The 27,006-nt window shown below is 41.9% G+C and overlaps 1 protein-coding gene across 3 annotated transcripts; it reads left to right on the top strand.

The window, feature by feature from the left end:
- Nucleotides 1–431: 431 nt before the first annotated feature.
- Nucleotides 432–27,006, top strand: AMPD1 (adenosine monophosphate deaminase 1). 3 transcript variants are annotated; one of them, XM_002751265.6, is made up of 16 exons: nt 432–527; nt 2,081–2,092; nt 7,009–7,189; nt 8,821–8,983; nt 11,488–11,653; nt 19,482–19,701; nt 20,246–20,375; nt 21,412–21,606; nt 22,217–22,348; nt 22,622–22,785; nt 24,108–24,234; nt 24,404–24,567; nt 25,211–25,331; nt 26,002–26,175; nt 26,352–26,462; nt 26,822–27,006. In XM_002751265.6, the coding sequence occupies exons 1-16, from the start codon at nt 506–508 to the stop codon at nt 26,978–26,980; spliced, it is 2,241 nt and encodes a 746-aa protein (XP_002751311.1). In that variant the 5' UTR covers nt 432–505; the 3' UTR covers nt 26,981–27,006. The 3 variants fall into 3 exon arrangements, with proteins under 3 accessions (XP_002751311.1, XP_078188956.1, XP_009000191.1); XM_078332830.1 differs by having other exon boundaries at nt 1,929–2,092; XM_009001943.4 differs by lacking the exon at nt 2,081–2,092.

Raw genomic sequence — 27,006 nt, 5'->3', positions numbered from 1 at the left:
AGTCAGATGTATTTCTAACGAAAACATGCATTCCTGCGTGTGCGTGTGCGTCTGTTGAGAGTCTGATGAATGTACCAGCATGTTCACAAACCACAGAAAGCTGCTCTCATGATGTGAAACCCTGAGGATCCCAGCTTCAGAAACCAGAAAGACTTCACTGTTTCACTAAGGTGGGAAATCATCATCGGTGGTCACTTCCTGTACTACACTTGCCAAAGATCCGGTCTGTAGGAAGATTTAGAGAGTACTGAAATGCAATTATTGGCCCACGTCTTCTAATCCCAAAGACTGAAAGCTTCACCTGTTTTTCACTATCAAATGGCTGAAGTTATAAATAGGTCCAAAGCTCATCTCTCTCCACTTAGCAGAGAAGGGTCAAATTTCAGGGGGCAAAGCAAAATAATAAAATGAATGTCAGGATATTTTATAGTGCCAGTCAGTCATCCACAGTCTCCTCTCTCTTCCTTTCCACTGTGCTATCCTAGAATCAAGGATCTCAGCAACAATGCCTCTGTTCAAACTCCCAGGTAGGTGTATAAAATGGAGAGCTCAATTGTTTTCTTATTCATATGCAACTGTTCCTTTAGCTACCTTATCAATTTCGATCATTCTTAATTAGGGTTTATGATAACTTTAAAATACATTTCAGGAAAACACAAAACATTTTCAAGGGTTTTTTGTTTTTAGTTTTGGGATGTGGGTAAGTTTCTAAAACTGTTACTATGTATGTAGCATCTTTGATGATCCCGGTAGAGAAATGTGTGAGATATTTATTGTTTACTCTGCTAGTCTAAACAAACGGTGTGCTGCCGTACTTGAGACGGCGCCTACACAATGGCTCTGTCTATGGTCCGAGTTGAAAATCATGAACATGACAAAAATAACCCAATCTGTTTATTCTCATGGTTCATGAGAATAGCTTTCTGCGGTCCAGGTTTGTACACAGGGTAATTTAAAAAATAATAATGTTATAATTTTAAATGATAAAAGCAATACATGTTTTATGTGAAATAGAAATTGTGCTGAAAAAATAAACACTCATTTTGAAAGTTAGGAAATTCGGTAATGGAATGCAGTGGCACGATCAGGGCTCACTGCAGCCCCAATCTTCTGGGCTCTGGTGACCCTCCCACCTCAGCCTCCCTAGTTGTTGAGACTACAGGTGCGTGCCACCATGCCCAGCTAGTTTCTGTATTTTTTTGTAGAGACAGGGTTTCGTTATGTTGCCCAGGCTGGTCTCAAACTCCTGGGCTCAAGCAATCTACCCACCTCGGCCTCCCAAAGTGCTGAGGACTGCAAATGGCTGGGTCTGATGGTTAACATTTGCAGTCCTCAGCACTATGCAAAGACATCTACTCTTAACATTTCAATGTTTTTTTCTTTTCAATCTCTTTTCTGTGTAAAATTAAAGAAGTTTTTTAAAAGATGCTGTTATGATTATATTGCACATGTAATCTGCTTTTGGCAGGATAATGTTTTGGTTTAACTTTACAACGTATCCACTTTATCGTGATATCCCAAACTATTCCTAAAAACCATTTTAAAAGACTGCATAAATATTCCATTAACTATTCCCTTAGATTCTTTATAGTTTATATATATATATATATATATATACATATATATATATATATATATGTTCTGATAATAATATTGACACCTGAAACTTTTTCCATGTTTGAGGATTATTTCCATAGGATAGCTTCTCAGAAATGATTATTTGGTAGGTGTTACTAAATTGTTTATCAAATGACCTGTTTTACGTTTACCGCTACCAACATCCTATGAGCATTACCATTTTTCTTTATCAGATATTTTACAGAATAATATTTTACAGAGAGTGCCTTTTAAAAAGTATACTTAAAAATGTTGAGACATAATAGAAAAGAAAAGAAAATGAAGAGCTGTATAATGACCATATTCCCAAGGTTTCTGATGGCAGCAAAATGTAGAGAAGCTGGAAGCATGAGCAGAAATAAGAGCAGTTTACATGCATCTATCCCAAAGCACTGATTAATAGCCACCGTGATTTCAGAAAGTTGTTCGCATATTTTACCTTGTTTTATTTTACTTCATACAGCTGAAGAGAAACGTGAGTATTGCATTACTTTTGCTGCCATTTGTCAGAGTATCGATTTAAAAAATGATACTCTTTATGTTCCTTAATTCAGAAACATGATTATTTTTCAGCAGTATTTATTAAATAATGGCCTTGAAAGTCAACAAAAATTAATAATGACCATAGATATCCCATAGCATAGCAAAGAAGCTCATGCCTTTTCTGGATTCTAGGGCATGTATAAAGATTTTATATATACATATAATTTTTAAAAAAGGAAACCTCATGAGGTGCTTATTTTTATTTATCTATTTTATTTATTTATTTTTTGAGATGGAGTCTTGCTCTGTGGCTCAGGATGGAGTGCAGAGGCACAACTTCGGCTCATCACAACCTCTGCCTCTCAGTTTCAAGTGATTATCTTGTCTCAGCCTCCCAAGTAGCTGAGATTACAGGCATGCACCACCATACCTGGCTAATTTTTGAATTTTTAGTAGGTTTCACCATCTTGGCCAGGCTGGTCTTGAACTCCTGACCTCGAGTGATCTGCCCACCTCAGCCTCCCAAAGTGCTGGGATTACAGGTGTGAGCCACCACACCAAGCCTGTTTAAAATTTTGAAATAAAAGACAGATTAGCCAAAGGGGCCTATTGAGTCTTGCCTTAGTAAACCAACTCCAGTGCAACAACAACAACAACAAAAATCCTTGTGAATTTTTGTGACCAGATAAAATAAAAACCTATTTAATTAATTAGTTATTTTATTTATTTATTTATCTTTGAGATGGAGTTTTGCTCTTGTTACCCAGGCTGGAGTGCAATGGCGCGATCTTGGCTCACCGCAACCTCCGCCTCCTGGGTTCAGGCAATTCTCCTGCCTCAGCCTCCTGAGTAGCTGGGATTACAGGCACACACCACCATGCCCAGCTAATTTTTTGTATTTTTAGTAGAGACAGGGTTTCACCATGTTGACCAGGATGGTCTCGATCTCTTGACCTTGTTGATCCACCTGCCTTGGCCTCCCAAAGTGCTGGGATTACAGGCGGGAGCCACCGTGCCCAGCCTTCAAAACCTATTTTAGGTAAAACTATAACATTAGTTGCATATTCCCCTCAATCTCAAATTAGACTTGTCCTTTTTCTGACTGACAGTAGGTCTGCCTTTGAATTCCTCTGGAGATGAAATGTGGCAGATGAAAGGCCTACAGCGTTGTCTTTCCTACACAGTAGTAAAGCACTGTTGAGAAACAAGCATGCTTTCTGGGCCTGTTGGGTGAAGAAGCAAGCATGATACTCCTCTTCAAGAGTCTTGCACCTCCTGTGTTAAAAATAATAATCTCCAACTTCTGGACAGTATGTTTGTGTAATCTTCATAACAGTTCCCTGAAGTTGACGTTATTATTATTAACATTCCCCTGTATGATGATGAACACTGAGGCTCCCAGTGATTATGTGGCTTGCCCAAGGCCACCCTGCTGTCACAGACACATTTTCTTTTTTCTTTTTGAGACAGATTCTTGCTCTGTCACCCAGGCTGCAGTGCAGTGGCATGATCTCAGCTCACTGCAACCTCTGCCTCCTGGGTTCAAGCGATTCTCCTGCCTCAGCCTCCCGAGTAGCTGGGATTACAGGCACGTGCCACCACACCCAACTAATTTGGTATTTTTAGTAGAGACAGGGTTTCACCATGTTGGCCAGGCTGGTCTTGAACTTCTGACCTCAGGTGATGTGCCTGATCTGCCCACCTCAGCCTCCCGAAGTGCTGCGATTAGAGGCGTGAGCCACCGCGCTCAGCCTATCAACTTACCTTTTGAAATATGTTTCCCTCTTTCCTTTCTATAATCAACACCAGTCCCTGAAATTTGGGGTTTCTTGTTTGTTTTTTGAAATAAGTTCTCACTCTGTTGCCCAGGCTGGAGCAATCAAACATGGCTCACTGAAACCTCAACCTCCTGGCCTCAAACGATACTCCCACCTCAGCCTCCTGAGTAGCCGGGACTACAGACGTATGCCACCATGCTTGGCTAATTTTTGAAAAATATTTTTTGTGGAGATGGGGTTCTCACTGTGTTGCCCAGCCTCCAAAGTCTCGAACTCCTGGCCTCAAGCAATCTCCCACCTCAGCCTCTCAAAGTGCTGGGATTACAGGTGTGAGTCACCATGCCAGACCCACTCCTCAAAGTTTTTTTTTTTTTTTTTAAAGGCAGAGCTCTTGAATTAGGAATCAAATTTCAGTTGTGGTTACATGAAGTCAAATCAAGTGGTTGATTCAATGGAAGGAAATATCAACCATATAACTTCTGGTCATCACGTAAGCTACTTCTCAAGAGTAAAGTTTCTACTTTTGAACTGTCTATAGTGGCTTAGAGAGATATAATCTTAGTAAAAACAACACTGTCTTAAAATATGAAACGAATAGAAATGTACACTCCCAGACAATGAATGCTTGTTCTGTAAGAGTCTAGCAAGTAGGATTCGGTTTCTGGATGTCTATTTCCACACCGTCCTTCCTGAGGCCTCCAGCATTATTGATCAGTTACATCATCATCCTCATTTTCATCTTCATAACCAACTGTCCTATTTCCATTTGCCCGTCATGGTGCATACAGCCGCTTCCAACGTCCGCTTGCCACTCTCCCTTGAGATGCATGTGCTTGCTCGTGATGCTCAGGGAGAAGTGAGATTATTTCTGGGGATCCGTTGGCAGTAGGGTGTGGAGGCATTCTCAGGCCATCGAATGCATTTACCTGGTGTTCCATTTGTTTCTTCATGGATCATGGTGCTTGGCAAAGATGCTTTTTGGTTTCAGGTGTTTGAGTTTAATGAAGCAGATAAATGCATGAAGTTGGGGCAATATAATGGGCTTTGCTGTTAACTTTGCTTAACAAACCAGGTTTTTAAAACGGGCTGAACTGTTATTGTTGGTGAAGTTATGAATTAATTACTCTCATCTCCAGTGTACATTGTATCATGTACTAAGTCATATCATTTATCATCTCATTCATAGTCCAAGCTAACCCTACACACCAAATATCTGTTTGACCAATGCCACAAATTACATCATTCAATATAATGTGGTGCTTTATTTTCCTTAAGGCATTTCCACGTACATTATTTCACTTTGTGTCACAACAGCCTTGCCAGCGAGGTTGGGTAGGTATTAGTATTCCCACTTTACAGATAAAGAAACAGAAATAGAGGAAGATGTAGGAGGTGCTAAGTGCACAGCAAGGAGCTTCAACAGATGACGTCTAATTTAGAATAGAAAATACGGACGTTTGCAGGCCTATATAGACATTCATGGGTGGGGGCATCTTTCTCTCTGCATACAGTTTGCTCCATCATCCTGTTGGGAATGTTTCTGTCTTCTTCTGTTGCTCCAACTAGTTACCTATTTGCCATTGTCATTATTGCCACCAACTCTTTTCTGGAAATACCAAGAAAAGTATTAGCGGTCATGACTATTTGGACAGAAAACACTGAGGATGTGGAGAACACAGTGGAATTTGACAGAAAGGCAGATACTTGGTGGCCGTCACCATCCACATGATGACACTGGTTTTCTTTTCTTTTCTTTTTTGAGACAGTTTCGCTCTGTCTCCCAGGCTGGAATGTAGTGGCATGGTCTCAACTCACCGCTACCTCCACCTCCTGGGTTCACATGATTCTCCTGCCTCAGCCTCCTGAGTAACTGGGACTACAGGCATGCACTACCATGCACAACTAATTTTCATATTTTTAGTAGAGACGGGGTTTCACCATGTTGGCCAGACTGGTCTTGAACTCCTCACATCAAGTGATCCACCCTCCTTGGCCTCCCAAAGTGCTGGGATTACAGGCATGAGCCACAGCGCCCAGAGACACTGGTTTTCTTATATCCTGAGGGTCTTAGGGTATTCATTGCCAAACTAAAAAGCATGATGTCTCCCCATTTTAAAAATGGGAAAGCCGGGCACGGTGGCTCACGCCTGTAATCCCAGCACTTTGGGAGGCCAAGGTAGGTGGATCACATGGTCAAGAGATCGAGACCATCCTGGCCAACATGGTGAAAACCTGTCTCTATTAAAAATACAAAAATTAGCTGGGCGTGATGGCATGTGCCTATAGTCCCAGCTACTCAGGAGGCAGAGGCAGGAGAATTGCTTGAACCTAGGAGGCAGAGGTTGCAGTGAGCTGAGATTGCTCCACTGCACTCTAGCCTGATGACAGAGCGAGAGTCCATCTCAAGGGAAAAAAAAAAGAATGGAAAAATTAGGGTCTGTACAGGTAAAATTTGCCTTCCAATGGTCATTTTTTATTGAGGCCCAGGTCCACAAGAAATGGGACTGCCAGCACTAGGTAGTAAATGTTAGTGGTCCCCTCCCTGCACACAGCAGCATATCACCAAGTTGTCTGGATTTGAAAAAAAACAAAGTTTGATGTGTGAGAAAACACAGTATCTGTCTTAAGCAGAATAAAGACCCTAAAGTATACATTTATTTCTCAAAATTATTTAGATCACTGCAATCACTGGTTCTCCTTAACAAGAAAAACTCCAAGGTCCAATAACCTTATCCACATCTATAAAACCATCAAAAAATCTCCACCAACCTAATGGGAAGAACTGTGCTGCATGGTTCAAACTATGAACTCCAGTGTAGCCTGGCCAGAAACAGGTGACCTTCCATGAGGTGCAGTCCTATAAGACCTCAGTCTCATCTCTAGGATTGTTCCGCAATGTGCTGTGAGAATCTGACCCATGTTCCTGAGAGCATATTTTCAAGGTACCCACACAGAAACCCACTAAAAGGAGAGCAGACACTGAGCTCTGCGGTGTTTCAGGGCCCCTGGTTGGAAAGCAGGGGAGCCATGCACGCAGCACAGTCCTTGCCCCATGCCTTACACACAGCAGACACTCTCAGATGACTTTTGCAAAGGGGCTTGAACACTAATATGTGAAAACCTCTTTTAGAAATTGATGATGCCATGCGCAGCTTTGCTGAAAAAGTGTTCGCCTCTGAAGTGAAAGATGAAGGAGGTCGTCAGGAGATTTCCCCCTTTGACGTGGAAGAGATCTGTCCAATTTCTCTTCGTGAGATGCAAGCACACATATTCCATCTGGACACTCTGTCCACTTCTATAGAAGCCAGGAGGTAAGTGGTGTAAGGAGAATGCTTAGTATATTGGCATCTAAGGAGGGGGGATCTGCTAGGGATGATACGGTTCAATTGAGCAGAATGATGGTTCGACTCAGAGGAAGAACTCTGCCGGAGTTGGAAATTCCTAAGGCGGAGCACAGTGACTCACACGGTAATCCCAGCACTTTGGGAGGCCGACGTGGGCAGATCACTTGACGTTAGGAATTTGAGACCAGCCTGGTCAACATGGTGAAACCCCGTCTCTACTAAAAATGCAAAAATTATCCAGGCATGGTGGTGTGCACCTACAGTCCCAGCTACCCAGGAGGCTGAGGCAGGAGAATCGCTTGAACTTGGGAGGTGGAACTGCAATGAGCCGAGATTGCCCCACTGCACTCCAGCCTGGGTGACACAGTGAGAGTCTGTCTCAAAAAAAAAAAATTCCTTTTCCCTGCACACTGTACATCCTAGAGTAAGTAGAGTGAGGAGGTGCCAATGATGAAAAAAGAAGAAAGCAGTGCGTCTCCTATCTGGTTCACATCTCCCTTGATTGAAGCCTCCCTACCCATCTAAGCTAAGATACCATAGAATTATTTCAAACCAAAGTGGGCAAATGGCTGCTGTGAACATATTCAGTTTACACACAATGGTTATATAAACTGGGACTCAAGAGCCTTCATCTTCTGATAAGGCCAACCTTAATGTTATGCTCCCTGACAAGAATCCTGTCCTCCAGCTACTGTGACCACCTCCTGGCCCTAGGAATACTGCTCCCCACTTTTGCCCTCATGCCCTGCCCATCTTATGTCCACGATACATACTTGCTGCCTCCCCCAAGCAGTCTTTGAAATTCCTTCTTCACCAACTCTATTTTCCTTTATTTGAACACTCTAGGATTCAGTAGCAGCCACACTTTAGTCCTCAAACCTCAAACCTATACTAACCACCTCGCTGAAACCCCCTCCTTGCAGCCCCCACCCATCCCACCTGCTTCAAGGGGAAAAAGACTATTCTGCTGTCTTTCTCTTGGTTTTACATTTTTGAGGAAAGAACAGCAGTCCACCTCTTTTGGTATCCTCCATAGGACTTAACATCGGACTTGGGTCAAAGCAACAAACTTGGGTCAGACTCAGTAAATTCTTGTTGATTTGAGAAAATAATATTGAACACCTTATAAGTTCCAGGTACTGTGCTAGGCATTTTATATACATTAAATCTCATAGAATTCCTATAAGGTAGTCATTTTTGCACCATTTTGTCCAGGTGGGTAGATGGGAGCTCCTTTATCTATGTTTAAGGAACATGAATAAAATGATTCAGGTGGTAGCTGACATAGCCTGTGTCTTCTCTAGCACCGAGACTGCTTGTTCTGCCGGGAGGGCACTGCCTGGGAAGAAGGGTGTCATGGCGAAGGCCTTCTAGCAGGATCGCTAAGGCGGTCCCAAGGTAGACCAGGGACAGGGGCACACTGTCATTAGTCTTCAGTGATTTTTCCTCTCACTATGCGTGAATCCTGTTTCTGATACCCAACCACATTTTAATTTTTACTTTTTGTCCTCAGAATAAAATTGTATAGGGAAACATCCATCTATCATAATGAACCACCTGATGAAGACAAAATTAACTCTTTTCACTTTCGAACCCAGAAAAAAGCGTTTCCAAGGACGGAAGACTGTTAGATTCTCCATTCCACTAAGTGAACCGTCTTCCACCCAGCTGTCCCCCATCGATGAGTACAGTTCATCTCCAACATACCAGACCGTGCCTGATTTTCAGAGAGTGCAGATCACTGGCGACTATGCCTCTGGGGTGAGTTGTTTCTTGCCACTCAGACTTAGCAACCAGGAGACCGTTCAGCTTGACAGTTCTAGCTCCTTACCTTCTTCTCTTTGTTGACGGAGGTGTTAGCTCACCTGTCCTTTGTTACACTTCATTATTGCATTTCAAATACTAACATGGTATGTCTTATATTTCTGTGTTGTTTTTATCATCCCACATAATTTCTCCTCTATCTTATTTGATAGCACGTGGAGAATATAGAGTAGAATGCAGTGTGTATGTCACAGAATACAATGGACAGATTTGGGCAAAGGACCAAGGAGAGCAGTAGGGTGGGCACGTCTCACTGATGGTGTCATAAATCAGAAAAGGGAGCCTCTGGGAGGCATGGGGAGTTCTGGGGGGAAAAGGACCCCAGCAGACCTAGGATAGTCAGAAGGGTTCAGGTGGCATAAAGCAACCACAGAAAACAGATCCAGAGAAAGTGAGAGGGAAGAGAAAAAAGAAGGAACAAGAGAAAAGAAGGAAGATGAGAGAGAGGTTAGATTGAGGCTGTTGTTTTTTGACAAGCTGAACCCTTCCATTTCATTACAGATGCTTACACGGTAGATCATTATTTGGAACAGACTCTAGTACGCCACAGGGATAGTAAACTCGTGTCACAAACAACTTGACCTTCTTGTCTCATCCAGAACAGTTGGTCAATTAATAAATCTCTGCCACACGGACTTGCAGAATCAGCATCATATTGGTGAAACTGCTGTGCAGCCATCAGTTGATGCTCCAAATATAGTTTTAATGACCCGTGCTGAGCCCCCTTCTCATATAACTGACCCACTTAGGGTCAGTCCTACGATACTGAAAAGTGACAGAGCAATTAAATTCACCTCATTCTCGTTCATCATTTTCTGTATAACATAGGTGCTAACTGAACGGCAGGGGTTTTAGCCACTAAACAGCTAAAAAGAAATGTCTGATAAAGATGGGTACAGGGGAAACACAGTTTGGAGAACTCCAGAATTCAAAAGAACATAAAAATTTGGAGATAAACTTCATATCCGGTTGCTTGATGGAGTGAAAATAAGACTAAAAAGAAAGATGTTCGGAGGACGAACAGAATATACAGAAGCCAAGGAGCAGCTTCTCCTCCTGAAAACTGGAGGGCCCCTGAAACTTGACCTGGAGTCTGGGAAAAACAACGTATGTTGCTGTACCTGTTGGCTCAACGTGGCTGGGCTGCTGAGCAACAGTCTACGCTCTTCCTGGCTGTAGTCTGGACCCAAGTTAGTCTTCATCCTCGTAATTTAAACAGAGAGGCAAATGGGAAATCAGGGCTCAGCTCCCAAGATCATTAATCCCTGATAAGTACTAGCTTCACTTTAATCAGTCTTTATTGAGCACTTATTCTGTGCTAGGCATTGTGTGCTAAGTGTTGAGAACATGAAGGTGAGTGAGACCCAGCTCTCATTCTTGAGGACCTCATAGACCAGTGACCTATTTGGTGACAATGAGCTACGCACGCCATTGGAAGTACAGAAGCAGACCTCCAGACCTAGCACCTGTGCCAGACTCTTTGGGCCAAGATCAGCAGGTCTTTAAAATAAACTCATTCAGGATCAATATCTGGACCTTAAATTACTGGGGACAAGCGTATGTTAGTCCCAGAGTAAAAGTCTGCGGGTTCTGATAATGAGCATCCAGTGGTGTTAAGTTAGTTATAACTACTTGCGCATGCCTGGCCGAGCCAGGAGTTGGGGATGGGCGCAGGGAAATTTCCAGCAGCTCTAATAAAGCTTTACTCTAGAATCTCTCCATTTTTACCCAGAAATAAAATTATCTTTAAAACCATCTGGCCAGGTGTGGTGGCTCACGCCTGTAACCCAAGCACTTTTGGAGGTCAAGGCAGGCGGATCACCTGAGGTCGGGAGTTCAAGACCAGCCTGACCAACATGGTGAAACCCCATCTTTAAAAATAAATAAAACCATCTAAAAGACTAACTTTTCACAGAGTGATGCTCTGATCCATCATAGCTGAAGAAGGCAATGCATGGGTTTGAGAGATTTATGACCCCATATTTATCCTAAAATATTTCCCTCACTGACCAACAAGCGGTGTGAATTCTCACAATTTGAGTCAAATGGTGTTTCAGTTGAGATATTGTCTTGTACTTAAAATCTCCGCACGTACTTGGAAGGAAGAAATTATATACCACATTAAAATGGGTTCTTTTAATCCTATTAGCTAGGTAATCACTTCTATGTAAGAAAAACCAAAAACAAACGAATACAAGATTATAAGGGGAAGACTTGTAGGACAGGTAAGTTTGGTAGAGACAAAAAGCTAGAAAAGCTTCAGGACCTGCTCTGAGAGGGAGATTCAGGTTCCAAGTCAATTAAGAAGCAGCCAGGTGAGTGGCGAGGCTCAGAATGGGCTGTAACACTCAGGAGAGCTGGGGGGTGCCAAGGATACGCTTCACCCACTTCTCAGTTTCTCATGGATTCACCCTGATATGCTGATATTATTTTTTTGTCAGGTTACAGTTGAAGATTTCGAAATTGTTTGCAAAGGTCTGTATCGGGCACTATGCATACGGGAGAAATACATGCAGAAGTCGTTTCAGAGGTTCCCTAAAACCCCGTCCAAATACTTGCGGAACATCGACGGCCAGGCTTGGGTAGCAAATGAGAGCTTCTACCCAGGTAACAATTCCCTTACGTAATGTATGAAATATATCTTTCATTCAAACTGCTAAATATTAAATGTCAAATACGCCCCTAGATTATGAGTAATCCAGTGTAAAAATATCATAGTAATAGTCATCTGTGGCCCCATTTCCTCGCACGTCCAACCACTGGCTGCAGTCTGCACAACTCCCCTCTGAACCTTTTCTCTTCACCACTCCCCGAACCCTCATTCAGGCTTTTCCTTCTCCTTGCCCAGATTATTGCAAGAGCTTTTTAACTACTCTGCTAAATTTTAGCCTCACTCTTTTGGTTCATCTTTACTTTGGTGCTAATTTTTAAGACACAGATCTGAGCACATCCTTCTCAGCTGCTCCTTGCTATCTATAAAGCAAAGTTCAGTATTTAGCTTGGCATTTGAGGCCTCCTAACTACATTTTATTTGTTTGTTTGTTTTTTGAGACAGAGTCTTATTCTGTTGCCCAGGCTGGAGTGCAGCACCACCTCAGCTCACTGCAACCTCCATCTCCTGGGTTCAAGCAATTCTCCTGCCTCAGCCTTCTGGGTTATATTGGTGTTTAGGGATTTAGGGTGCCCTTAGCTTTCCTGAGAGGAGGTTTCTCCAGGTTCTTGGTCTCCTGCCCTCATAAGAATAAGAGAGGGGACCACAGCGCAGTGCGCAGTAAATGCCACACTTAAAAGTGTTTGTAGAAAGTGATTTATTAAAAGAGAGAAACAGGAGAGGGAGAGAAAAAGAAAGAGCTGACTCTCACACTGAGTAAGAGAATCCAGAAAGATGGAATCCAGAAAGATGGAATCCAGGAGAGGAAAGGCAGCTTCCACACGGAGCAGAAGAGAATAGGGAGAGATGGAGTTTAGGAGGGGAAGACAAGCTTCCAGGAGAGAGTGTGGAAGGGGGACTCCAGAGGGAAAATCCAGGAGAGAGAAAGATGGCTTCCACGAAGGGAGTGTTCCTGGAAGGGGACCCAAACATGGAGTCCTAAGGGGTGTAGAAGAAGAGGACTTTTAGCCTGGGAGGAGCCCCCACCTTCTCTAAGAAAGGAGTTCCTTAGACCTTCCACTGGAGTGATTGACTCTTAGTTTCTTCCTACACATGAGAAATTCAAACATAAACCGTTAAATCTCCCGGATGGAGAGAGATGGGAGTGGGGGCATGGCATTGGGAAGTTTTTGCCCTAGAAACCACGCCCCCTCGTGGACCTGGACAGAAAACACATTCCCTCATTCCCTGCTTTGAACAAGAAAGCCCAACTTCTGTTGGAACTCAGACGTTGATTGCTTTTTAACTACTTCCTGCTGAAATGGGGCGTAGAAGGGGCCCTGCAGTTGAGGTTTTTTTCAGAGCCTTTTAAGGGTGCAGGTTGATTTAGAGGTTTATGATAGAGCTTACAAGCCAAGAACATCCAAGGTTCCAGTGGCAGGATTATTTGTGACCTTATGGTTTTATAAGAAACGAATGTGACAAGGTGGTTAAAAGTGAGAGGCCCAGACACCAAGTAAAGAATGGTTATAAACGAGCCTAGGAGAAAATAGAGCCAGAACAGTCAGTTGTTAAACAAGCCTTACAATACTGTTTCTGGAAGGCTTTCAGCCCTGTGTTTGATTGATTTTCAAGTTTTATGTTTAAAACAATTAACTGGTTTACAAAATAGCAGCATTTTTTCTAGAAAGGGACAGATTTCCTTTCCACTATGAAAAGGATACTTGGAGTCTGAGAGAGAGCAAAGTCGAGGGTTATAGCCCTGTTAATGCCAGGATATAAATTAGACTTATGCTTGGTTACTTTCCTGGGGATTTTGTTGGAAAAGCAGATGTAGATTTTTTTAATGGCTTGCAGGGATATGAAGGACTGTTTTCTGGAGCTTTAGGCTATGGAGTGGAGGATTTATGACTTTTTTTAGGAGGTGTCCAAGGCTTTAGCTGAATGTGATGAATTTATGAGTTAATTTTCACCACCTTAATGCCATTGAGATAGACAGAATGACCTACAACGTTTTTTTCCGAGATGGGCCCAGAGAGGGAGAGTTTGAGGGGAGAGAATGAACAAGCTCTAAGTTTCCAGGGCAGGAGAGAAATACTGAGAAGGCCATGCCAGTGTCCAGGAGAAGATTAACTTCCTGGACTTTTATGGTCAGCTTTACCTGGGGCTCTGTGAGGGTGATGGCTGGTGCTGGCACTTGCTTTAGGCACCATTAGTCCTGACACCTTAGGCCCTGGAAACCTTTATCCCCTGGGACGGCATGCTTTTTAGTGATTCCCTTGGCACAGCAGGCAAGGATGAGATGGTGGTTTATTCCTCTGGGGACAATTTTTTATAAAATGTTCCTTTAGACCACACTGGTAACAAGTTTTGCTAGACTGGTGGCTAGTCCAAGCCTTTCCCTTATTTGAGCCCCTGGGGTTTGCTTGCCTGAGACCCATGACTAAGGCCGCCCTATTTTTCCTGTTCCTTTTATCCTGTTTTTCCTGTTTTTTATTGTAAAACACTGAGGTTGCCTGGTTTAGTAATGATTTCAGACTTTGTTTTGGTTCCAAAGCTGGCTTTTGAAGCTTTTTCCTGATATTTGCTGCTGGCTAATATATTTGTCCTTTAGTATTAACTGATGTTCAATGGAGTTTGGGGATGGGGGTGTACTTTTTTAAGGCCTTCCACAATTGCTTAAGGAAAGCTGTTGGATTTTTTTCCCTTCCCTTTAGGGGCTAGCTTTTTATGCAGCAGAGGGTAATTTGGACACACTGTTCATTAGAGAAAAATGAGCTGCTTTTTTTTTAAAGACTGTGTGTTAAATTGGTTTTAATTTTCCAGTATACACTTTAATGGGGACTTGAGCTTGGGACTATAAGCACCCATCTGAAATTGAACACAAGGAATGCCCGCACCCCCAGTTAAAGAAATTACAGCCGCTTTGACCTAAGGTGTTTCTTAGGTAAAGTACCTAAGGATACTGAAATGAAACATTTTTCAGTTAGTACCCCAAAATTTTGTGTGCTCAAGATGCATGATTTATTTTATTAGAGGGCCTTCCATGTACTGGATTTAAATTATGACCTACCAGCTTTATGGAACTTACTGTTTGCCTGACCTTCAGTGACCACCATAGAGGCATGAAGGGCTGTTGGGCTGAGTGGTTCATACCAATGAGTCCTTGAACCAGGCCAGTGAGGCTAGGAGATGGGTACTGATATTTTCCAGCAAAAGTTTAATTTTTGCAGGCCAATTTATAAAACTGCCCTAGAAGGGTAATCTTTTAGGGAGGAGCCATTAGAGCACACAATTTAAAGAAGGCAGGCTGGGCATGGCTGATGCCAGACCTTTTTTTCCCCTAACCCATCCATCTTCCATTGTAAGAAAATGCGTTTAAGGTTGTGAGACCTGCCATTGACTATCTGGGGCCTGGAACCGGTTTAACTGACTTTTTAGATGGAAAAGTTTTGCCAGAGAGAGAGCCAATCCCAAGCAAGACAAATTATACACTAAACACAAAGTCCCATAGCCTTTAGCTTTTGAATTTTTCCAAAAGGCTTTACCAATTTAAGATTGGCTTCACCAGGGTTTTGAACCAGTAACCTGGCAGCTGCTAGCTCTACACCGTAACCAACTGTGCTAACAGGCCACTTGCATTAAGGGAAGGCAGAAAGCTTTTTTAAGCCATATTTTGAATGAGAATGCTGCAATCTTAAGCGGTGTGGCCTGCTGAAAGCTGGGTCGGGATGACAGCCAGCAGCTGCTTCTTTTCCCTCAGCTGCACTGGGAGAAGAAAAAAGCTGCTTGCTGGGTTAGTTTAAAAGCCAGGCCACTGCACCGCCCTGCTATGTGCTGGAGGGGAAGGCCTGCCCTGGCTCCTGTGATGTTCCATTTGCCATGTTGCTGGGACTATGTGCACACACCCTGGGCCACTTTTCCAGCCACTGCCAACACAAGGACCCATGGCGGCAGGCAAACGCCCTGGGGGAAGTTCCCTTGTGCCGTTCCTGACTGCAGTTTTTAACAGCTGGGTTTTTCGGTTTTATGCTGCCCCTCCCCACCGCTTTGCTTTTCTAAGTGCTGTTGCTTTGCTTAGAGACTTTGCACCTGGCTGCCCCGCCCTGCAGCTTTCCTCCTGGCCTGGCTGCACACGCCTGGTTTTGCCCCTGATACATGCAGAGAGCGTTTGCCTGTTCCACCTTCTGCAGGTTTTTGCCTAGAAAAGCAGCTGAGAGAGGGAGGGAGAGAGAGACACAGAGAGAGCTTAGAGGGAAAAAAAACTGCGCTTTTAATTTTGGCTGGGCCATGCTGCTTAAGACAGGCTGGGTTGTGCCTCTGAGGCGCTGCTGCTCCAGTTCTCCACAGCTCTGCCTGGCTGTACCCCTCTCCTGGCTGGCTCGCCAAAATGTTACATTGGGGTTTAGGGGTTTAGGGTGCCCTTAGCTTACCTGAGAGGACTTGAGAGGACCTGAGTTTCTCCAGGTTCTTGGTCTCTTGCCCTCTTAAGAATGAGAGAGGGGACCACAGTGCAGTGCACAGTAAATGCGGGACTTAAAAGTGTTTGTAGAAAGTAATTTATTTAAAGAGAGAGAGAAACTGGAGAAGGAGAGATAAAGAAACAGCTAACTCTCACACTAAGAAAGAATCCAAAAACATAAAATCCAGGAAAGAAAAGCAGCTTCCACACTGAGTGGAAGGGAAGAAAAATGAAGTTTAGGAGGGAAAAAGAGGCTTCCACAAAAGGGGAAATCAAGAAGAGAAAAAAATAGCTTCCACAAAGGAAATGTTTGTAAAAAGGAACCCAAACATAAAGTCCAAAGGAGCGTGGAGAAAGAGAACTTTTCACCTGAAAGAAACCCCAGGCAATAAAAAAAGTTCCTTAAAACTTCTGCTAAAATAATTAACTCTTAGTTTCTTCCCATGCCGGCAAAATTCAAACATAAACGGTTACATCTCCTGAATAAAAAAAAAAAATGGAAGGGGGGCAAGGCATTGGGAAGTTTCTGCCCTAAAAACTGTGCCCCCTCATAAACCCCCCCCAAAAAAACCACATTCCCTCAGCTGGGATTAGTGACGTGCACCACTATGCCTGGCTAATTTTTGTATTTTTTGTAGAGATGGGGTTTTGCCATAATGGCCAGGCTGGTCTCGAACTCCTGGCCTCAAGTGATCTGCCTGCCTCAGCCTCCCAAAGTGCTGCGATTACAGGCATGAGCCACCACACCCAGCCTGTTTATTTTTGAACTTGCACACTCAACCTATTTCTAAACTTACTTTCTCTACTCGTTAAACTCTTGTTCTGGTTAGAAATATTTCTCATTCTCTGTATAGTTCAACACTTTCCTGCTCCTGGATTGCTGCTATGCTTCCCTGTGCCCAGGCTGTCCTTCCCCTCACTTATTCAACACATGTCCAAGAATCCAGAGGCAACCCAGTCTTTCTAGAGGCAGCCCAAAGACTATCATTTCTTGCCTTCTGGACAGAAGTGAACTATACGTTCTGACTTTCCACAGCATTTGATTTACTGTCTCAGTATTTACTTTCTGCCTTGTAGAAAATTACGTACATTATCTTTCAGTAATAAGGTTTTAATAATTTTACAGATTTCAATTGTATAATTGGATTATAATTGACTTAATTCCTATTTTGGGGCAATTAAATTTCCAATTTTTAAAAACTTGTTTCTAGCAAGGGTACAATATGCATCTTTATATACATATCTTTCTGTAATTGTCTTACAATTTGAGGATTACAATCCGAGAACTAAAATTTATGAAGAGGCAAATGTTTAAGATTTTTGAAGTTCCAAATTGTCATATTATTAAAGATCTCCAGTTCTACAACTTCCTCTCTGTAATTCCTTTTAATATTAAAATCATATTAAACATGTCTCCAGTTTGGTAACTCATAACAGTAGTTTGCCCATCCTCTATAATATTGACATTTAGTTTGTTTGTCTTGTCTCTATTTCCCCAAAATTACACTTTATCTTACTATTAATCCTTGAGTATAAAGATTTCAAAATTAATATTTGATGTGGCAACATGCTGTTTCACTTCTCTTCAGTTCCTTATCTCCGAATTTTGAATAGGAAATGTGCAGACTGTTTTTTATTTTTTCCTATGCTATTTTTCTCACTTTGGCTGCTGCAGGCATCACTTGCAAACAGGAGACTTTCTGATGCCTTCCTTGGGCATAGCAGTAAAGAGGCATAAATGAGCATACTTGTTGAAGGTAAAAGGATGAATTCTAAAAGGCTCTGACAGTGTGAAATGTGTTCACGGCTTTCTTAGGCTGAAATTATTAGCAGTGGAAAGAAGGGAACACATTCACCTAATCTCTTCTCAATTCCTTGAGCAGAAATTTTATGTGTTTTAAAAGATTGAAAAAATAATTCTCATAAGAATTATAACTCTTATAATAATAATTTATTTTATATCTCTTTTTACATTAAAACCACTTTAGGTGCAGCACAGAGGATTCTTAGGGCAGTGAAACTATTCTGTATGATACTGTAAGGATGGATACATGTCAGTGTACATTTGCCAAAACCCATAGGCTTTGAGTGAACCCTAATGTGCACCAGGGACTTTGGATGATTATAATGTGTTCATGTAGATTCATCTATTGTAACAAATGGACCCTCTGATGCAGGATGTCTAGAGTGGGGAGTGGCTGTGTGCGTGTGTGGATGCAGGGAGTATAGAAAAATGCATTTTCTTTTTTCTTTTTTTTTTTTTTTGAGATGGAGTCTCACTCTGTCACCCAGGCTGGAGTGCAGTGGCACAAACTTACTCACTGCAATCTCCACCTCCCGGGTTCAAGAGATTCTCCTACCTCATCCTCTCAAGTAGCTGGGACTACAGGCATGCAGCACAACATCACACCTGGCTAATTTTTGTATTTTTAGTGGAGATGGGGTTTCACCATATTGGTCAGGCTGATCTCAAACTCCTGACCTCAAATTACCCACCTGCCTTGGCCTCCCAAAGGGCTGGGATTACAGGCATGAGGCACCATGCCCCACCTGGAAACTGCATTTTTTACTCAATTTTACTGTGAACCCAAAACTGATCTTTAAAAGCCTATTTCAAAAAATACTCTAAATTAAGCCTAATAAAAAAGATTGGCTTAAATAAGGTAAAGATCCAAATTTATTTTTTAACTGTAGTTTGACTTTTATTTTTATGTTATTATCTAACAGCTAATAATATGCTCTAAACAGAAAGCCTTCGATGACCAACTTCAGTAAATAATTAACGTTGTTTATAAGCAGTATATTGGTTACTTTATGTAAACAGTACTTCCAAAGAACTTGAAACTTATCCTTACACTAGATAATATATTGTTTTCTTTTTGTTTTTTTGAGACAGGATCTCCTTCTGTCGCTCAGGCTGGAGTGCAGGGGCGCGATCTCTGCTCACTGCAACGTACCTCTCCCGGGTTCAAGTGATTCTCCCACCTCAACCTCCTGAGTAGCTGAGATTACAAGCTCATGCCACCACAGACCGGCTAATTTTTGTATTTTTAGTAAAGACAAGGTTTCACCCTATTGGTCAGGCTGGTCTTGAACTCCCCACCTCAGGTGATCTGCCCACCTTGGCCTCCCAAAGTGCTGGGATTTACAAGCGTGAGCCACCACGTCTGGTCAACATATTACTTTTATAGTAATTTTATATTATTAATTTAGTTATCTTTGAAAAATAATGCAAAAATAAAGGTTAGCTTAATTCCAAACAATTACAACTTAAGTACCAGATTCCAAGCTAATAAGATGTTGTAGTATTTCAGATTTCAGTTATTTTTATGTGGTAGTTCATCCTATGTGCTAACATATTATTCTGTGTTTGATTGAAAAAGTCTTTACTCCTCCTGTGAAGAAGGGAGAAGATCCTTTCCAAACAGACAACCTTCCTGAAAACCTGGGCTATCACCTCAAAATGAAGGACGGTGTAGTGTACGTCTATCCTAATGAAGCAGCAGCCAGCAAAGATGAGCCTAAGCCACTTCCTTACCCAAATCTGGACACCTTCTTAGACGATATGAATTTTTTACTTGCTTTAATTGCTCAAGGACCTGTGTAAGTATTTAGCGAGACCTAAACAACCAGTACAACTACTGCTACTCATAGCAAGACTAAGTATGTACTAAATGGGTACTATGTTCAAACACTGTATTCAACCTTTCATGTACATTGTTCCTTTTATTCCTTACACTTGCTTTGTGAGGTGGTTATTTTTATGATTCCAGTTTTATAAGCTGAGACTTTGAGGAGTTAAGTAACTTGCCTAAAGTGACACAACTGACTGAGTCAGGATTCGCACTCGAATCTGCTGACCCCAAAGCCAGGACCTTTGACTTTGAACAACACTCTCTCCACTGATTTTTAAGATACCTTTCCAGGTTCTCCCTCATTATTATGTCTCCCTCATTATTTTCAGTAAATAAGATTGTTGAAAAGATTAAGCCCTTGGAGCCCAGTACTTCTCAGTGAGGTTAACTGCAGAGTAAACTGAAAAGTTCGTTTCAATATGAATGATAAAGGTCCTGATCGTTTCAAAATTGTGGCTGTTTTTCTTGAATGTCTGCAACTTTTTGGAATTACGTAATTTTATTTTTCACAGAAAGACCTACACCCACCGGCGCCTGAAGTTCCTCTCCTCCAAGTTCCAGGTCCATCAGATGCTCAACGAGATGGACGAGTTGAAGGAGCTGAAAAACAACCCCCACCGAGATTTTTATAACTGCAGGAAGGTAAACATTTCAGTAGCTCACAGGTAATTCCTGGGCAAAAACAATCCAATTATTTCTTGAGAAGCCCAAGAAAACAGTGTGTTTCTGATAAATCTAAGATTTCTACAGGTTCAGTGGATTTTAGCAAAAACAGACAGATTATATTTAAAGAGTTAGGGTTAAGTGCCATTTCTATTGTTTTCCCCATAGAAAGGTTTGCCACATTTTTAACATAAAAAATTATAATTATCATTGACAACAAAAATACAACCACCACAACAACAAAACATTAAAAATGACCATTCTAGAATTTGAAAGATCTTCCTTCTAATACTTTTTCTTTGACTTGCTGACTACGACCTTGGAGGAAGTGACTAAATATTTTCATTTCAGTGTCCTCATTTGTAAAATTGAGAACTACATCTGCCCAATCCAATTCACATGAGGATTGTGAATATCAAATTAGCCTAGAGATTGTGAAATCCAGTGAACTAGAAACACTTCCAAGATGTGTTTTAACCATTAAAACGACTACAACAAAGTGGGAATAGGAAATATTTGAGCAGAGATTCAGGCCCAAATCCTGGCTTAGCTGCCTATACAACTTTGGACTAAATCTGCTGAAATTTCAGAGTATAAAATTTAGTTATAAGAATATCTACCTCAGAAATTCCCTCACTGTGTCATGGTTCCATAATTTCAATCCTTTCTCCTTAGGGCCTGAACGTTACGGTAGTTACTTCACTTCCAGTTGTGTTTCAGGAGTGAACAATGGTCCAGAAGAATGTAGCGTGGATCAGACGTAGGAAATAAATTGGATGTGCAGCTATACAGAAGAAGCAAGCATTACTACTGCATCTAGCCTAGCCTTTCACATCCTCTCATGGGCGCATCACGGTTGTAATGAGTTCTTTATTGCTGAAGCACTTCCGCCAGCTCACATCCTCGTTACTTTCTCTGTCCCAGCACAGTGGGGTTTGCAGCATCATATCCTCTAAACAAAGTAGGATAGCTAAGGCTGATTGATGTTTTTTTCTTTCTCTAAATGTACACACAGGTGGACACCCATATCCATGCAGCCGCTTGCATGAACCAGAAACATCTGCTGCGTTTTATTAAGAAATCTTACCAAATCGATGCCGACAGAGTGGTCTATAGCACCAAGGAGAAGAATATGACCTTAAAGGAAGTTTTTGCTCAGTTAAAAATGCATCCTTATGACCTGACTGTTGATTCGCTGGATGTTCATGCTGTAGGTTGAAATGGCAAAGTCAGTTTCACGTCAATACTCAGAACCTCACGTCTTTCTCCTGCAAGCCCTCCCTTCTCAGAGCCCTCTTAACCATCTTGGCTTACCATGCTGCCTGAAAGCACCATAGACAATTTGACAATTTTAAAGTTTGCTCATTGTCACCTGTCCCAGTAAAATCCACCCCCCCCTTTTTTTTTTTTTTTTTTGAGCTGGAGTCTTGCTTTGTCGCCAGGCTGAAGTGCAGTGGCACGATCTCGGCTCATGCACCCTCTGCCTTGCCGGTTCAAGCAATTTCCCTGCCTCAGCCTCCCAAGTAGCTGGGACTACAGGTGTGCCACCACACCCAGCTAATTTTTTTGTATTTTAGTAGAGACAGGATTTCACCATGTTGGCCAGATGGTCTCAATCTCCTGACCTCATGATCCATCCACCTCAGCCTCCCAAAGTGCTTGGATTACAGGCATGAGCCACTGTGCCCAGCCCCAAATTCCATTTTGGAGCCCAATGCCCTTCCCCACTACCAGGCCCCAGTTCTGCTTGACTATTTTCTAGCTCCTGTGTCCAGACAGCTCTGGCAAAAATACATTTCTGCTCTTTTTTCCTGACTCAGGGACGCCAGACCTTCCAGCGTTTTGATAAGTTCAATGACAAATACAACCCTGTAGGAGCAAGTGAGCTACGGGACCTCTACTTGAAGACAGACAATTACATTAATGGGGAATATTTTGCCACTATCATCAAGGTGAGGAGGAACCAATCAGATCTATGGTACCTGGCATGGTTCTTGAGGAAAGGGACTCCAGCCTGGGTAGTAAGAGTGAAACTCTGTCTCAAAAAAAAAAAAGATTTTTAAAGACCCCTATTCCTAAGGTAGAGAAATTAACAGTGCTTTTCAAGATTGATTAAGGATCTGACCCTTTCAGATTCTGAAAGGAATAGAATGGGAACCTCCTCTCCCTGGACCCCAGAGGAACTTGTGGGAATCCCTGGCTTGCACTTCTCCCTTGGCTTGCAGGAGGTAGGTGCAGACCTGGTGGAGGCCAAGTATCAGCATGCTGAGCCCCGCCTGTCCATCTATGGCCGCAGTCCTGATGAGTGGAGCAAACTCTCCTCCTGGTTCGTCTGCAACGGTATCCACTGCCCCAATATGACATGGATGATCCAGGTCCCCAGGATCTAGTATGTACCTGCCCATCAGAAACTCTCAAGCCTGCCTTGTCTCATCTGCCTCAACTCCCCTGCATGAATGAGGAAGGTGTTGCCCATCTAGAAAGAAATCGGCACTCACTATTGGGTCCTGCATGCTTCGTTTTGTCCTTTCTGCGTGCAGCACTCTTAACCACAGACAGGAGCTAGAAAGATCATTTCAGTTCAGTCCTCTAACTTAATGAGGATCATAAATATCTGGCTGAGAATGATTAAAACTACAATAGAATAAGAAGTATGTACAGTTTGGTACACATTTTCTTTCACCTGGTCTTCTTCGTTGTGTGAAGTCCATTCTTTCCCATGCTCATCTCTACTGGGATGTGGCTTTCTTGTATCAGAACCTTTACCACAGTCTGTCGACTGTCTCACCTACAAGTGCTCAAGTTCTCCACAATCAATGAGTATTTATCAATGGTGTTGTTGAGGAAGTCATCTCCCTTTCAGACCACCTGCTATCATTCATCGCCTTCAGGGATGCCTTCTCTTTTGGTTTGTCCGGTATCATTGATCTTTTATCTAACTTAGGTGTTTATATATTTTCTGGCTACCTGCCTTTGTGTTCCATGTGACCTGCTGCAATGCAAGAGTTTCATCCTGCGTTTTTAACCCAAAAAAGTAACTTTTTGACTGGGATAATACTTCCTGTCTAATAGGCAGAGAGGCAGTAGGTTGATTAGGAGTATAGACTCTGGACCCAGAGTGGCGATACTTGAATCCTGGCTCTACCATTTAGCTGTGCAACTTCGGGTTAACTTTTATCACCTCGTTGTGCCTTAGTTTCATCATCTCTAAAACAAGGTAAAACAATACCTAACTTATTGAGTTGTTATGTGGATTACATTAGCTAATACTTCTGGGCCCTGAGAAGAGTGGTTGGCATATATGAAATGCTATATAATTGTAAAATTGGATCAGAAGTATTCTTGGTATCATTTCATGCTCCCTATTTTGTAGCTGCACACATATATAAATCATTGAAACTTTTATGACATAATTGCTATATTCTCCTATGTGGACTTAGCTGTGAAAGTTTAGTTTTCTTACGATAAAGGTTTGTAAAAAAGATGGGGGCATAGGTTCCACCCAAAAATTTTTACTTCCTATGTCCAGCCCAAACTGGATCCATCTCTATAGGTAACCAAGAAGAACATATGAGGAGCATGAACCTAGGATAGATATACCAAGTCTTTTCCTGTCCATGACATTTGGTCCTCTGGTTCCCTCATACTGGGTGGGGCTAACAGTCCTAAAAATCTTTTTTTCTCCTAAATTTTTTTCATTCTTGCCTCTAGTGATGTGTTCCGTTCCAAGAATTTCCTTCCACATTTTGGAAAAATGCTGGAGAATATTTTCATGCCAGTGTTTGAGGCCACCATCAACCCCCAGGCTGACCCAAAGCTCAGTGTCTTCCTCAAGCATGTAAGCATGACCCTTCAGGCCTTCGTACTGATGCTCGTGAACCAGCCTTCCTACCTGGTCATGACTAATTCTTGGTGCTTATCTCTTTCTGTTTGGTCTGTTCCTTTGTGTGAGGACTGGGACCCTGCAGTTGCACTGAACACACTGCATGGTTCACTTTTCCTAACAGATCACTGGCTTTGACAGTGTGGATGATGAGTCCAAACACAGTGGCCACATGTTCTCCTCCAAGAGTCCCAAGCCCCAGGAGTGGACATTGGAAAAGAATCCATCTTACACTTACTATGCCTACTACATGTATGCAAACATCATGGTGCTCAACAGCCTGAGAAAGTGAGTAGGAGAGAACTGGAGCTAGGAGGGCCTATTCGACACAGCTCTCTTCCTCATACATTGGTACCTAAGGTGGTCAAGACCTCAGTGCATTACTGTGATGCTTACAATTGGCTCAAATCAGAAATTTCTTTCCCTTAACTTTTTTCTTCAGTTTATTTATTTAGGGACAAAAATTGATATTTTGATGCTTTCAATATTTTCACAGTTCCTTTTTTTGGAAGTTCAGGAATTTATACTAATCATTACAATTAATTATAAAACTTCATTTTACCCTTCTTGATATACTTGGGTAAGGAATAAATAGAGGGATATTATACTGGGATTTTCTGGAAACATTTCTCCCTTGAAGTGTGAATGGAATAAATGATGAGATGGTGATATTGGTAACGTTCCTATTGAGACTGAAGATATTTCCATCCAGGCAATCAACACTTGACTTGCTTCCTTACCCCCATATCCTCTGCTGCTTCTCTTTAGAAACTTTGTATTTAGCAAGAATTAAGATTACGATTTGGGGCTGTTTTGCTGAATTCTTTGGATGGCTTACTTCCTTCCAGAGTGTTCATTTTTCTACTGATTTTTCCTGTAAATCACTCCATACCCAGAACTTGCAATTCCTATAGCAGTTCTATTTCCCCAGGGAACGAGGCATGAACACGTTTCTGTTCCGACCTCACTGTGGGGAAGCTGGAGCCCTCACCCATCTCATGACAGCATTCATGATCGCAGATAATATCTCTCATGGCCTGAATTTAAAAAAGGTGAGTTGGAAGCTCTCTTCTTAACTTTTATATTGGAGCTAGAGGAATCTTTTTTCCCTTAACCAACCATACTGTCACAAGTCATTATCAACACTGGAATCATATTCAAATAGAGCATAAAAGATTTTTTAGTTTAGTGCAGTTCATTCTACAGAGAGAAGTCAAGGGACTTGCTCAAGATTACCTAGCTAGTTGCTGTCAGAGATAAGTTAACAAGATCCCCTGACTTCTAGCTTACAATCCTGACAAGGGATAATTCAGAGATGGCCCGGCTTACCTTAAGCTTGTTTTTGCCAGATTTCTTGTTATAGCATGCGTCAAGATTTTTTTTTGTGAGAGTCAGCGCCTTCTTGTAGAGAGAGAAAGCAAAGAACGTTTCAAGGCAAAGTTTTTTTTGCCTGAGACAGACCATCTAGCATAGGCAATTACAGATAGAATAAACAATTTGGTGTGACTCGATCCTTCTGAAAATTAATGTATCCTAAATACACTTATTCTAAATAGCATTCACATTGAAAAAATCCTAAATTCTCCTTATTAAGGGACTTGAAGAACAAGAGATAATTTTGTTGAAAGCTGAAGCTTAAGGCAGACCACGAGATTGTATTGTTTCTAGTTTGTACTCCTTTTTTCAACATCTTGAAATATTTTTTTCACTTTTCTTTTTCAGAGTCCTGTGTTACAGTACTTGTTTTTCTTAGCCCAGATTCCCATCGCCATGTCACCGCTAAGTAATAATAGCCTATTTCTAGAGTATGCCAAAAATCCTTTTTTGGATTTCCTTCAGAAAGGATTAATGATCTCACTGTCTACAGATGACCCAATGCAATTCCACTTTACCAAGGTATAGTATGGGCCTGGGCAATACAAGCCCATTTTACTGGACTGTTGTTTTCCATCCAGAATTCGAAAGTCAAGTCAAGGTATTTGATTATTCTTGCTGAGCAGGATGCATATTATTAATTAATTCATTACTCTTTTTTCCTCATTTAATAATTAATTTTAATTAATTAACTGCAGGAGCCCCTAATGGAAGAATATGCTATTGCTGCACAAGTCTTCAAGCTGAGCACCTGTGATATGTGTGAAGTGGCAAGGAACAGTGTCTTGCAGTGCGGAATTTCTCATGAGGTAGACCTGTCCTTGAGAGGCTGCCCTTCTGAGTATAGGGTCTGCTAACTTGAATACTGAAAAAGTAGTGGGGAAGCACATGTACAAAAATTGTCCCACAAATCATATGCCATTACTATGGATAGGGGCCAGAAGGGATTATGCTATCTCCTTGCCTATGCTTTTGGGCAAGGGAGGCAAAATACACTTGATTCCTCAGCAGACTGTGAACACTGAGGCACCAGGTGAGTGCTTTTAATGGTTTATTATTCTTCTTTTGTCAGTGGCGAAGGTAAAGAAGGAATTTTTGTAAAGAAGGCAATTATTGTCTATACCAGGGTGAAAAGACAATAATCATTCTGCATCCTTTTCTCTTACAGGAGAAAGCAAAGTTTCTGGGTGATAATTATCTGGAGGAGGGCCCTGCTGGAAATGACATCCGGAGGACAAACGTAGCCCAAATCCGAATGGCCTATCGCTATGAAACCTGGTGTTATGAACTCAATTTAATTGCTGAGGGTCTTAAATCAACAGAATAAAATAAGTAAACTGAATAATAATATAA

The sequence above is a fragment of the Callithrix jacchus genome, chromosome 7 (assembly GCF_049354715.1).
Source record: "Callithrix jacchus isolate 240 chromosome 7, calJac240_pri, whole genome shotgun sequence".
Taxonomy (NCBI): Eukaryota; Metazoa; Chordata; class Mammalia; order Primates; family Cebidae; genus Callithrix; species Callithrix jacchus.
Note: the sequence above shows the minus strand (reverse complement) of the source record. Positions and strands in the feature narration are given on the sequence as shown.

Coding starts and splice junctions, on each gene's coding strand:
- AMPD1 (XM_002751265.6), top strand. CDS start 506: ATGCCTCTGTTCAAACTCCCAG. Junction 7,190..8,820: donor ACTTCTATAGAAGCCAGGAG/GTAAGTGGTGTA, acceptor TTTCGAACCCAG/AAAAAAGCGTTTCCAAGGAC. Junction 20,376..21,411: donor ATTTTTATAACTGCAGGAAG/GTAAACATTTCA, acceptor ATGTACACACAG/GTGGACACCCATATCCATGC.